This window comes from Acromyrmex echinatior, chromosome 15, assembly GCF_024713525.1.
Source record: "Acromyrmex echinatior isolate Ae372 chromosome 15, ASM2471352v2, whole genome shotgun sequence".
NCBI lineage: Eukaryota > Metazoa > Arthropoda > Insecta > Hymenoptera > Formicidae > Acromyrmex > Acromyrmex echinatior.
The window spans coordinates 10,253,616-10,267,958 of record NC_141866.1 but is presented as its reverse complement, the minus strand read 5'-3'; the positions used below and the strand labels follow the sequence as shown (position 1 = coordinate 10,267,958).

The following is a 14,343-nucleotide window of genomic DNA, read 5'->3' as shown; positions in this document are numbered from 1 at the left end:
TTACTATTTCTATTTCCGTTAGAGTACGTAGATTTAAAGCAGCATTCTGATTGGCTTATCGAATTAAGTTCACGTCTTAAGGTTATTGTTACAGAAATTTTGTCTGCGACAGTCTTTAAAGCCGGTTCTACATTAGTTGCAAGCTGATTGCAAGATTGTTGCGACACCCAATCTGAAGCTTGCATTTTGAAATCAACGTTTCATATTGGCTGTTGCAACAAACTTGCGATCGATTTGCAACTAATGTAGAACTGGCTTTACGCATACTGTTACGGAATTTTGTACGGAATTTTTGCAGCAAACCTAAAGGAGCGTTTATATTGGCCGTAATCGTATGCCATATGTCATAATCTGTATAAGAATTGATTAATCATAATCAAGTATTCCCCTCTCATTCGACTGTAGAAAAAGAATACTCGAAGGTGATTGGTCCATTTTTACAGATTATGATATACGGCATACGCTTTATAAGCGCATAATATTATTATTTAATATTAAGTAATATTTCCAGCATATTCTTAGAATGTTAAATGTACATTTCAAGAATATTTTACTAAAAATTATATAATATTAAATATCTTCGAAATATTAATAAATAGTTATATGTCCACTTCTGATAATGTTACATTATTATTAAAAGTAACATTATTTAATGTTACTTTTGTAATATTGTTTAAAAATTATTATAATAGCATTTACTTTAATTTGTAAAACTGCTACATCTGTTCAGAATAAATATACGTTTAAAGATAGAAAATGGCGCGCAGTTGTAGTATCTACTGAATACGTACTTAAAACACCAAAACATTTTTTTAGCACAAGATGCAGCATAAATTGATAAGAACTTACTAGATTGTGAATTCAAATTGCATTAAATTAAAAATAGTTAATATTTAGAAATACTTTAATGATAAGTCAGGGATATTAAGGATACAATATCAAGGATATTATGTAAGTGGACATATAACCTCTATAGAATACTCTCATAAAATATTAAAAATTATTATATGATATTCTTAAAATATTGGGTCATTTAAAAAGTATCCGCGGACTTTGTCACTAGATATATGACCATCAACACACATCTAGTGACAAAAAACCGCGGATACTTTTTAGATGACCCAATATTATAATAACTTATTTTAATTTTTTTTTTTAATAATATCCATATAATATTCTAGGAATATTTTGCGCTTATAGGACAGTTACGATCAATATAAACGCTCCCTAAGTCTATTATACACAATAACTTAAGGTTTAAATACAATAGACATAAACAATAGGCACAGGCAATAGAGAATAACGAGCCGTCCAATCAGAGCTCTGATGTAAGTTCGATATTATTGTATACCCCAGAGCTCTGTTGGACAGCTGTTCCTTGTTTTCTGTACTTATTGCTTTTGCCTATTGTGTTTAAGCCTTTAAAGCCTGATCACAGACTTTTGCATAACGCAAAATGCATACAGCATAAGAAAATTAACTAATCAAAGTCTTTAGTAGGAAGCACAGATTCTTGCACAACGCATAACACGTAATAAATAAGAAAATAAACCAATCAAAATCCTTGTTTCTTTCGTTTCCATGAAATAAAAAACTGATTGATTGAATTTCTTATGCTTTATATGTTATGCATTATGTAAGAGTTTATGCTTCTCGTCTTTCATTTTATAAAAAAGAAGAAAATGAAGGATTTTAATTCATTTATTTTCTTATGCATTATGCGTTATGTAGACCTTGTGCTTCTGTCCTTAGGATCAGCTGTACGTCCCTGCAAAAGGTTTGGAATTGGAAATATATCAATATTTATACTTTCTGTGTGTGTGTGTGTGTGTGTGTGTGTGTGTGTGTGTGTGCGCGCGCGCGCGCGCGTGTGTAAATGAATACTAAAATTATATACATAACAACTGTATGAATAACATATATATTTATTTAACAACATATTTTTTAATTTATTGTCCATTTGCTATTATTTTTATTGAAGCAATTTTACTTCAAAAATAATAACAACAATTTTAATTTTTTTGTACAAAGTATTTTAATAATTATAATTATTTACGCAAAATTTTATTATGATTTTTAAATAGAAAAAAACATGGATTAAGTAGAAGAACAAAATCTAATAAAATAATGTTTTTTTTTTTGTTAATCTTATTTTTGTTTATATTAGATTAGATCATTACAGCTTAACCGATATTTTTTTCTTATTATTTGAACTATTTAAAATAGTATTATATCTAATATACGTTAAATTTTGAACAAAATCCAAATTACGAAAATATCTGCGTTTTACTTGTATGTAATTACTACAAATAATAAATTAAATACTCTTTGTTAACATACGCACCGACATTTGCATTAACTCTTATCGACTTTTTTTTCCTTTTTTGTTTTATCACAACTTAAAAAAGATTAATTTAACCGTATAGTATTCTTATATGTAGCTTTTGTGTAAACTCATTCATTTCAATGATTCAAAACAATAATACTTGAAAATCAATGATTTTATTGACTGTATATGAGACATAACGTTTGCAAAACGTAAGTTATTTTATTTTTTGTTTATACTAATAGAAAGAAATTTGTATACGTATTGTATACACAACAATAATGACAACAATATTTCTACAATTTCTTGAAAAATTTTGCGCGTTTCTTTACTTTTGTGTCAACCATTTTGTTTAAATAATATACAAAGAAAGATGAGATAATGAAAATAAAAAGCTAACTATATGTCATTTCAATACTAAAGAAAAGTGATATTTGGTCAATGCATTCAGCGCTTTTAGAAAGAAATACTTTAACAGTGCAGTTTAAATTATTTTTGAGATATCATCATTTTTGAGATATAATCACTACTTATAGTTTATAATTTGCAAAGTTGAGAACGGAATCATTAATCTAATTGCGTTAATTTATATCGCATGCTCTTACTTTGACCCAAAGTCCACCTTGTGCTCTGACCGTCAATCGAAATTTAGCTATCATTTTCTCCTTGCCAAGAGTTGGCTCTAATCGGCACTTCCTCAGAATAGCACTGATGATTGATTTTATTTCAAGAATAGCAAATTTGTATCCTAAAAAAATACGAAAAAGAAATAATAAGTATCTTTCTTCGAAAAAAATTAATGACTCTTATGATATATTGGAAAAACTTTTAAAAACATAAACGTTAGTTTTCTTTATAAAACAGAATTTTTAGTCTTCGTCTACACTAAATTAGAAATCAAAAGTTAGAAATTGATCAATCACAATCGAAGATGAGAAGAATAATTGTAATTTTTTTACAATATATTGTAGAATGTGTGTCCTTTTTAATACTTCTCTTATGTATCTTATGATTAATTTATATTTGCTATATTCTTACCGATACAATTGCGAGGTCCTGCACTAAACGGTATGTAGGCATATGGATGTCTTCCCTCGGAGTTTTCAGAGCTAAAACGTTCCGGTTTGAAATCGTGAGGGTCAGGAAAATGATGAGATAAGCGGTGCGTGCAGTATGGCGCTATAAATACGCCACAACCGGCCGGTATTATATATTTTCCTGCATGATACAAAATGATATTGTAATAACATCTTTCAAGAATGATTTAAAAAAGCAATATTTTTATGTATAATGCATATAATTATATTATTTTTATCGTATCTTTATTGGACGTCTAGATCATGGATATCTTTATTGGTTCTATTGGGTCATCTAAAAAGTATCCACGGTTTTTAGATGACCCAATATTTACTAAATATTTACGAATAATGTTGAAGATATGTGTTATCTACGTAACAGTACTAAAAACAATTTATATTATATAATATATATTTTATATACTCTAAACATAATTTTAAATAATTAAATGATATAATTGTAAATTTCAAAAAAACTGTAAAAGTAAATATTATTCGCAGAATTAGAGCATAAAACCATACCTATTTTCATGGAAAAAGTTCTGACACCTACAAATTAAACTGTCTACATTTAAAACTCTTTTTGTAAATTTTGTACAATTTGTGAATTATGTAATGAAATTGTACTAACTCTATCTCAATTATAAATAATTATAAATTAATTAAAGGATAAACATAACTTCATTGATCATTTTACACATTTTGACAAATGGATGAGTATAGTCCACACATTTTTTGTTAATTTACACATGACTATTATACGAGAAGACCTTTCTATTTATTGCGGCTTGCGTCTAAGTTCTGGTAACATCTTAATAAGATTTACGATCGAATTAATATTAATTTTACTGAAATTAATAAAAGCAAATTAATAATAATTTAAATTTTACATTACTAATTGCCATATAATATTTATCCGAAATTAATAATTAATAATTATTTTTTTGTTAACATTAATAATGATATGATAGAAGTCAAAACATCTGTTTATTGTTTTATTATTAAATTCACTGTTTAAATTTTAGCAATAAATATCTGGCTTAGCTTACATCCCTTTATTATTAAGTTTGATTTTTATCATGATAGTTTTTTTCTCTCTAAAAAATTTTACCTAGTTTTACATCCTCTCCGAGTGTTCTAGCAAAAAGTGGCACGCTAGGATGCAACCTCAGAGATTCCTTTATACACATATCTAAGCATGTCATCTTCATAAGATCCTGCATAGTTGGCGACCTTGTGTCATCGTTAAAAATTTCATGCAATTCCGTGACACATCTCTCCTGCCATTTCGGATTATTCGCCAGAAGGAAAAGCGTTATGGCAGTGGCAGTGCCAACCGAATCCTGGCCGGCCAGCATAAAAGTGCAACATTCCTCGATGATATCCCGCTCAGTAAATTCGGGATTTCTTTCACTAATCTCGACCATGTATTCTAGTAGAGATTTTTTTCTAATCGTGTTGTCATCGACAATAAGAGAGCCATTCTTTTTCAAAAATTCGCGTTTCTCCTTCATTTTTTTAAAGCAAAAGTTGAACAGATCTCTCTGTTGCTGTTCCTCCGATTTTCCAGCTGCTGTCAATCGGTAAATCCAATCGATTAGCAACCATGGTCGTGCAAATCTATATGGCATCATAACTTGGCCCCTGTTCAATAATTTATCAAGATGATTTTTAAAACATGAGAATATGATAAAACATTTAGAAACATTTAGAATATGATAATTTTTAGAGCATGATTTTTATTTTTTAAATATGTTGCATTTTAATAACAAGATTTGCTAATAAAATAAATCTATTGATATTGCACTCACTTTCTGAATGGGTCGTTCTCACCATCGTTTTTTCTTTGGTTTGCCGGCGTACCCAGAATCGTCTCTGAAATAAACATTATGTCAAACCACTAATATTTGATGTAAACATCATGGATCGCCTTCGAAATATTAAAACGTGTGATAATTGAAGAGGGGACTTTGAAGTACGTGTAATCTTTTTTAAGGTATATTAGCGGTACGTAATACTGAAAATCAATAAAAGCATAATACACGAGTATGAATATTACTATTTCGATAAGTCTCGATGTGGATGCTTATGCTAGTTAACATGCACTTGACCACGTGTCGTGCTTATGAAAAAGTAAAATATTTTGGCATACGTGATCGTTTGCGATAAGCATCGATTTTTACAAACAAATACTATAACGCGGTAGAATACCATCAGTACGTTCTATATGAATTTCATTATATGACGATGTTGTCTTTATTGTTACATAGATACATAATATATATTATTCTGATTTATGCTATCATGTGGGTACTATTATTATCTTTTTCTTTTTTCATGTTTGCACTTCATAAAACCAAAGATAATAGACAAAGCTCTTTTAATAGACAAACCCACTTTTATAAGTTTTTCTTCGATGACTTCACGGAAAAAAACACAGTTGAAAACTTCACTGATTCAGCAAATCTACAGTCGTAATATACAGACGATCAATTTTCTATATTAAAATAGCAAAGTTGACAGCTGAATAACATTAGCGATTTGTTAAACCATTAAATCTTCTTAGCTATCGATGTTGAATTCGCGTAGTAAATTATAGGTTTGCCGTACCACTCAATTAATTTTTTTTGTGTTTGATCGATTAGTTATACACTAAAAAAAAATTTACGAAACTTGAATAAATATTTGTTTAGATAGTATATATGGGGCCATTTGCTTACAGAAAATAAATATTTAATTTTAAAAAATGATAAAAATAAATAAAATAAATTAAATAAATATTTATTTACTGTAAGTAAATGGTCCCATTGGTATTATTTAAACAAATATTTATTTAAATTTCCTGAATTTCTTTTGAGTGTATTGTACGAAGATATAACTATTATAACAATTCGAACAGCCTTTTGAAATAAGAGGATATATAAAATATTAATGGTACGCTTATTTGTTAGAAGAAGTTTGTCATTTACATGCTATTCCTTTACTTTGTAGAGTATTTTCTTGAGGGCATATATAAATGGAAAATCCTCTGACATTAACACAGAACTATTAAATAGCAGAATATTTTTTTTTTTTGGGGTGTATATATATTTTTTGTTGATATTTTAAATAAAATGTTTTGTAAATTAAATATTTACATAGTAATTTTTCAATATAATGTTAATGATAATAATTCGAATAATCTACCTTTTCGAATTTGACTTTAAAAAAATTTCGTTATTGCGCGTAAATTTAATAATAAGTAATAAGGAAAGATACGAAAATTATGTAAAATAATTAATTTTGCTTTTGTTACTCGTTCGTTACAATTGGCACATGATGTTTCAGAAACCCGGCAATCAAAAATATATAAATCCGCCAGTAGGTCCCCCCTTCTCCCTTCTCCTTGACAAATGTCTGGATCCGGCCTTGTGATATTCTTGGATAATGAAACAGAAATTTTCTGTTCGTCTATTAAAATCTATTTTCAAGAACAAGCAATTTACATTACGTACCGATCAATATATCGTAAACCGAATTATTGATAAATACGGTGATATTTATATCCTTTCCATCATTTTCAAGTAACTTATCGATTAGGCAATCAGCACACTTGCCGAATATTCCAACGAATTTCTCGAGCACCTGACGATGAAAAATTGGTTGCAAAAATCTTCGATGTACTTTCCACTGGTCGACATTTTGCGTAATCAGGCCCTTGCCCAAAAAATTGTCGAGCAGTTTGTAAAAGAATATCTTTTGTGTATGCTTTATGCTGCTAAGTACTACTTGGATGTCTTCTGGCTCGACGAGTATAACGTATGGTAGAAGCGTCAGCCAGATCCGGAAAATACGACCATAATTCTGTGCCTCGTTTATCATCCTTTGAATCACTAGAAAATCAAAATCTTTTTATACATGTACGTTTATCATTTTCAATACTTAAAAACTGTATTTATTTGCAGGCCGTTGCAACTTTTGATATAAAAATAACATAGAATTTGGATGGTTGAATAAAATATGCAGGTAGGATCATGATTTTAGATAGCTAACGATTAATTAACAATATACAACAATTTCAATTAATAACATTGAATTACTCACGATTTCCTTCGAGAATAATGTTAGCGTTGCCAAAAATAGGCACTGTCTTCGGTCCATCGAGGGTAAAGATAAATCTGAGGATTCTGACGTAATTCTTCAATGTATATATAACGTAGATAACAGCTAGAAAGGCAAGATAGGTCCACATCTCTGATGTACGATTCAACTAATTACAAAAAATATAATTTTTATATCACATGAATAATAAATTGCAGGAAATAGTAAGAAAACTGCTTAGTAATAAATCATTCGATTTATTGCCGTGACATATTTTTTGAAATAATAAAGACGGTGCAATAAAATTCAATCATTTGCTACTTGGACCGTTAAAAGGATATGCAAATAGGGAATAAATGATTTATGAATATATGTTTAACTTCAACGAATATTTGTATTTCTCAATTCTGTAATGCTTCAAATTACTATTTCTAACAATTTTAGAAATATCTTCTTGAATCAATATTATTGCTTCCGTGTTATGTTATAACGCAAAAAAAAGTTTATCTCGTACTTTTTTATACTCGATCTTATCGATAGTAATTATAATTAAAATAAGATATAAGATATCGAGTATAAAAGGATTATGATTTTTATAAGTTTTATAAATGTACATTCCTTTTACTCTATGCTAAATGAAAATGAGTTTCCTCTACAGATTTGTTGTTTATTTATTATGAAATATTTATGTTCTATAATGTGCTTTTTGGTTTGCTGTTTCTTGCTTTTTGCTATTTATTGGATTTTACCTTTTTACTTCTTATCCCGTTTTTCGTTTTCTGTTGTTCGAGATAAATGTTAACGAACTTCAGAAGAAACAGAAAATATATATCAAGAATTGTTGATAAAATGATCACAAAGAGGAAAAAAGCAAAAGGTAAAAAATAAGAAACAGGAAACAAAAAGCACATTGTAGAACAATCATTAGACTCAACAATTTCTTAATTACAATTTATCAATTGCGCGATATAGTATCCTCATCATAATATAACGTTTGATGACATTGCATCATTATAAATAATCATTATAAATTGGTTCACCCGTTAAAATATGAGGGACGTTTACTTCCTCACATTACAATTCAAGATGAGACATTTGTTAATTAATCGAATCATGCAAGTAGAGTGTATCGCGAGTAATCGCAATACGAATCGTATAACAATATAAGTTTTACAGCAAGGATAAATCGAGAATATTACTTAATAACTAATGTTAACTTATCCAAACTTATACATGTGCGATTACAAACTATAAATTAAAATATTAAAATAATATTGAGCTAATTTTAATTAAATTGTTATACGATGAAATTTTCGAAATTTATCGTGATTATCAAGATCATGGAATTTGTTCATTGTTCAAAAATAAATATTTTTTAACACAAAATATTACGACCATCCTTTTATTCTTAAAAATATAAACTTACATAGGAACAAATCACACTCACAAACTTTCTGGCTGTTTATCTTTCACTTCGCACAAAAGAAAGTTTAGTCGAGCTATTTTTTGAGAGAGAATTTAAGACAGCTATACAATTTGGAGAAAGTTGATAGAACAGGGCGCTTCAAATTCGATGCACATATACACACATAAATCATACAGTATTAAGTGAAAGTTATTAGTATGACATCTATCAATCAACTCGCGTTTATTTTTGTATATCTACGTCATAAGATGAAAAAAATGCCTTTCCCTTCCCATCGAAAAAATATGTAAGTGTACTTAAAAGCTGTCGCATCATATTCATAATTCTGGCAACTTATGTCTATTTTTTTAATTTTCCTAATTTTCCTAATTTATATAAACACTCATGTTACATACGACATTTAATTAAATTACATTGTGTAGACCGTTTCCGATTAAGTTAGACTTTTCTTAGCGATATTTATCGTCTTATTCGCTGTTAATCCAACTTCTATATTTCAGCAATGATAAAATCATCGATAAAATAAAATTAACTGATAAGACCTCACGGAATTATTACTGTTATAAAATATGCAACATATACAATCAAGAAGATCGCAATCTTGATCGATTCAAGAAGAAAGAATTTAATTCTGCGTAGTACATAAAATAATACATGCATAGAATCGATTTTCAATCTTCCATATCGCTTGTCAATTTCTATTAATTATCAACACAATGATAAATCGCGTAGTATAGTTCAGTTACGTATCTAGTACCCTCACCTGCTAAAGAAACACCGTAAAGTCATGTCATAATCTCTTGAGAGATCGGTCACTACTGTCAGACATTCGCACAACGAGTAATTTACATTCGCAATTGAAACGATCAACTAACTAAACCTTGCTCGCCGGTAGTTTATATAGATATGTACGAAGAGATCGGATTGTCTCATAACTAAGCTCGTAGTCCATCTCGCCGCTAAAATTGATAATTAACACCCCGATCACGTATATGCGCGCGTGCAGGCGTGTCTCGCGAGTTTCCCAGGTGTCTCGGGACGACCTCCAGGAGACGAAGTGAGGCGAGGTGAAAGCAATTCGAAAACAATCATCAAAGAGGATGCTTATATATATCCTTCTTGTGTATGTTCAGAATTGTAGGACAGGATGAGATAAAAAAATTCATGAAGAAAAGACGACCTCAAAGGGAAATGATTCGACTACTTTCACAAATCGCGCGCACAATGCATAATCAATTTAAGCGTTAAGTACCGAAAATCTATAATAGTATACATAACATAAACTATAGATTTTTAGTATTTATAGTGACTAACGGGACGTACCCCTATTAGTAATAAAGCTGCGCGTTTTATTTTTTCATGCAGTATTTTTCGTCCTATTTTGTACAAATAGTGGTAAGACGTACAATAATGATAAACGTGCAAAAAATGTATAATATGTTAAACAAGATGTATAAATTTGTTGATGCATATTAAAAATTAATGATAATAAAGATGGAAAATCAAGATAAATGAGTGTTATGATAGAGTATGAATCATTTATAAGTATTTATAAAAAGATAATTTGCATAAACGTGACTACTTACATATTGAGTTTTATGCAATTAAGTAGAGTGTGAAGGATATGATCCAGGACGAAAACTTTCGAGGGTATACAGACTTTTCAGGGTATACAGTACCTCATTGAAGAGAAGGGTGGAAGAGTGGTTTCAATAACACGCGTCAGTATAATTACAGCATGAGAAAGTTACGTAGCCTAGAAGTAGGATAATAATGTAAAAATCGGATAAGCAAAACGTGCAGCATCTTAGTTAAATACTGATTTTTGTCATTTAAAATTTGTTAAAATTTATCGTTATAATTTAAGTATTATTTGATATCTCAAAATTCTGAATGTAGAATTCCACATCCATGAAAGTTCTGGGATTTCTGCACACTTATGGGAACTCTGAAAAGCTCCTACTCTTTATAAAGGAGGCTCCAAAACTAACACAGTGGACAGTATAATAACACATATTTTATTCATTTTCTTTTATAGGAATCATCCGCACAAAATACCTATAAGTGAATGTAAATAAGATTTCTAGAAATCCTTTCACTTTGATATAAAAAAAGGTATTAAGTATGCATATGAATCAACAAAAAACGAGTTGTTACTGATTTATATGCGCATGTCGAAGTGAAAGGAAATTTAAAAAAATCTTATTCTTATTGTGAAATTTCTTATTATTATTCTAATAAAATTTTAGAAAATCTTATACGAAATTTTTTATAGATTTATATGCATATTTTATGTTATTCTACAGAACACAAACGCGATAGTTTTTTTGGGGGGGAGGGGGGAGTTTTTTCATAAATACAGGCTTACTTTTAGCTCAGATAGAACTAATTATTATTTAACACAATAACGCAATTAATTAAATTAACGATTAAATTAGCTTACGGTCTGTCTTACGCAGATGTGACAGTTTATGCTGTACTCCGATTTTATATTTAAATTATATTATATAAGGAATTTATATAAGGAATTATATAAGGAAAATAAGAAAGAAATAAGTATAAATCAAACAAATTTAAAAAACTACAAACATGTAAAACGATGTAATATTATTAGTAATAATAATTGTATGTAGATTAATAAATCTATTTGTTTAAATATTTTATTTTTGCAGATATGTAAATACAAATGTGGTAATGATACGTTCAAAAATTTGTAACTTTTGATCAAATCAATGAAATTTAATAATTAAAAAAGGAAAATAAAGTAGGGCTAATAAAATTCAAAGCTCATATTATATATTAGGTCTGTTTTTTTATTGCTGCACTTTTCTAAACTGGTACACACAGTGCAATAAGTTGAAATAAAACAAATATACGTTTCATTATTGTTTCATTTCAAGTTATTGCACCGGTTCAGAATGCAGCAAAAAACAGACCTATTAATAAAAACAACAAATTTTTTAAAATTTAAATGCTTAAGTTCGCATTACAATCTTGTTTGTTACATACCAATAAAATCCCCTTATTCTTTATAGAATAATATATTCATCATAGATATACAATTTATACTTTACTTTATCTTATCGCTAGATTTCCCTATTTTCCTTATTTCGAAACTGGAAATTCCGTTTCTCTTTTATAGCCAGTTTCTTTATTTGAACATTCAAACTCTAACAGATAGATCACGTTATGTACTTTTAGGCGTCATAAAAATTATCTATAGAATATTCTAGAAAGAATGTCTAAGAATATCACACGATCTTTCTCAAAGAAGCCCTTCTATAAAATAACAAATATAAAAGCGTATTATACATTAACATTATATAATAATAACGTATATTATATTAGCGTTTAACGATTAAGTAATTAGCAGTAAAATAGAAACCTTCCTGAATGCGAGAACGAATATCTTTTTCTTTTTTTCCCTTTTTCTTTTTCTAATAAAGTTAAATTAATCTTAAATATATGAATGTAGTGAATTCGCCTCGCATAAAGGATATTAAGGAAAACCGAATTTTTATAACAAATTGTTAAAATTCAACTATTACTTATTAAGAATAAACTTGTAGAGTGGGGAGTAGGGCTTACGCGGAGCCTTGCTGCCTTATCTCAAAGGAAGCGCGAGTATAGGTTCTACCAAATTTTGAGAAGTGTCGATTGGTTCTGAAAGGACACTCCCATACTCATTTTCAGTATATAAAGGGAGCTGTCGAAAACAGAAATGTACATTTTTATACATTTTTATTCACAAACTCTTATACTCAAACTCTCAAACTCAGACTCTTAGACTTAGGCTTAGACTTAGACTCACTTTCAGACTCGCACTGCTTCGATCACTCAGCCAGTCAGTCAGTTACAGTCAAGGTGAGAACTATCCTCGCGCTTCATCAGAACCTCGTTTTCACATTTATCTTTCTTTTAATAAACGATAATATCAAATCGAATCTATCGACGGAACGTCTAAATCTCTGATCTCTAATTCTTCATACAAATATACACATATATATGAATATCTGAGGAGTCGTTGCGACTGTCGCTGCCAATAGCGTGGCCCCCGTTGTCGGCACTTCCTCGGAGAATTCATAATTTCCTCGTATCCAGAGAGCTGTTACGACTGTCGCTGCCAATAGCGTGGCCCCCGTTTACGACAGTTCTCCGGAACATTATAATTCTTTTTTTTTGCATTACTTCTATGCCTACCAAAGGCGGACGAAGACAAAGGGAAAAGAGATTGAGGTTCCAAGTTAAATCGGCCCTTATTTCGAATCAAGATCCTTTCCCCTATTTCCAAAAACTTGCGCAATTGCTAGACCAAGACAAACCGGTAGACTCACCTCGCGAACCTGTCTATACTCTGAATAAATTGGAGGTCAACCTAACGTTTCCTAGTTACAAAACCATTCCAAAACACAATCCACGTAGATTCGCCTATAAACTTCGCGATCTTTTTGGCACCGGATTCAAGGTTACCCTTCCTTTAAATTATCCAATACTTCCCAGTGAATCGCATCCTTAACTACACAACTTAATCTCCGGTCCCCGAGTAAATTGTTTAAATACATTGACTCAAAAACGGAGAAAACATCTCAATAACAACACTAAGACGTAACATGTTAATGAAAGTTACAATTGTTAATGTTAGTTACAATTTAAAACAATAATATTAAGTCGTCAAATGTAAATTGAAACAATGTCAGTGATTAAGATGTCAAGCATCAACGAGATTATTGATACTCCAGGAGATGTGCATTAGATAGCCAAATATACTAAAAACGCGAATAAAGAACACAAAGAATTAATATTATACGTTAAATAAAAATGAAATAGTAAAAAAAACGTTTTTTTATCTTGGTATATGATTATTTATTAATGCAAATTTTGTATGTAGTTTCTTCTAAATGAATTTAAAATACGTATAAAAATTTCTATCCTTTTTAATCCATTCTCGCGCGATTACTGACTGCGAATGATGTGGTTAATTATTAAATTGTTAATATACTTTTAAAAGGATTTGTGGGCACTAATTATACCGCTTCTATTATCTCATTTATACTTTTCTGTAATTTTGAATACTGAAAATTTTTACTTTTTTAGATTTATATGTTAGTATTTTTATTTATATTTCCTATTGATATTTATACAAAAATTTTAAATGATGATGTAATCATCATTTAGTGACATCATTTTGATAAATTATAAATTCATCTTATTCGTTATGTTTATTTATTAAGAGCATCAACTAATTCGCAACAAATATTATACGTATAATACGTAATATATATGCATAATATATATGCGCAGTATATATTACACTAATATTACCCACACAATTTTTAATGTTTGTGTTCACGTGAATTAGTGTGCGATTACATCTACGCAACTCACGGACAGATAACCGATTAACCGTAATTTATAACTAACTATTTTTTAACCTT

General features: G+C 29.4%; 1 protein-coding gene and 2 long non-coding RNA genes across 4 annotated transcripts; 2 read left to right on the top strand and 1 right to left on the bottom strand.

Annotated features, from left to right (window-relative positions):
- Window positions 1-586: 586 nt before the first annotated feature.
- Window positions 587-1,916, top strand: LOC147907285 (uncharacterized). The gene is made up of 2 exons (XR_015547533.1): window positions 587-951; window positions 1,753-1,916. It is a non-coding gene; the product is annotated as an uncharacterized LOC147907285 (long non-coding RNA).
- Cyp4aa1 (Probable cytochrome P450 4aa1) lies at window positions 1,910-9,930 on the bottom strand. Of its 2 annotated transcripts, none has more exons than XM_011055549.2 (7): window positions 9,672-9,930; window positions 7,486-7,651; window positions 6,897-7,274; window positions 5,214-5,277; window positions 4,514-5,046; window positions 3,365-3,544; window positions 1,910-3,074 (listed from the first exon to the last, which is right to left on the bottom strand). In XM_011055549.2, the coding sequence occupies exons 2-7, from the start codon at window positions 7,631-7,633 to the stop codon at window positions 2,908-2,910; spliced, it is 1,470 nt and encodes a 489-aa protein (XP_011053851.2). In that variant the 5' UTR covers window positions 7,634-7,651; window positions 9,672-9,930; the 3' UTR covers window positions 1,910-2,907. The 2 variants fall into 2 exon arrangements, with proteins under 2 accessions (XP_011053851.2, XP_011053852.2); XM_011055550.2 differs by having other exon boundaries at window positions 6,999-7,274.
- LOC147907284 (uncharacterized) lies at window positions 9,876-12,852 on the top strand. Its single transcript, XR_015547532.1, has 2 exons — window positions 9,876-9,975; window positions 10,042-12,852. It is a non-coding gene; the product is annotated as an uncharacterized LOC147907284 (long non-coding RNA).
- Window positions 12,853-14,343: the final 1,491 nt, after the last annotated feature.

What these genes read in the sequence shown, in the direction of transcription:
- Cyp4aa1 (XM_011055549.2), bottom strand. Translation starts at nt 7,633, where the DNA reads ATGTGGACCTATCTTGCCTTTCTAGCTGTTATCTACGTTATATATACA. An exon ending in GGTTTACGATATATTGATCG is followed by an intron (nt 5,278 to 6,896) that starts GTACGTAATGTA and finishes TGTTTATTTCAG; the next exon opens with AGACGATTCTGGGTACGCCG. An exon ending in GAGAACGACCCATTCAGAAA is followed by an intron (nt 5,047 to 5,213) that starts GTGAGTGCAATA and finishes ATTATTGAACAG; the next exon opens with GGGCCAAGTTATGATGCCAT.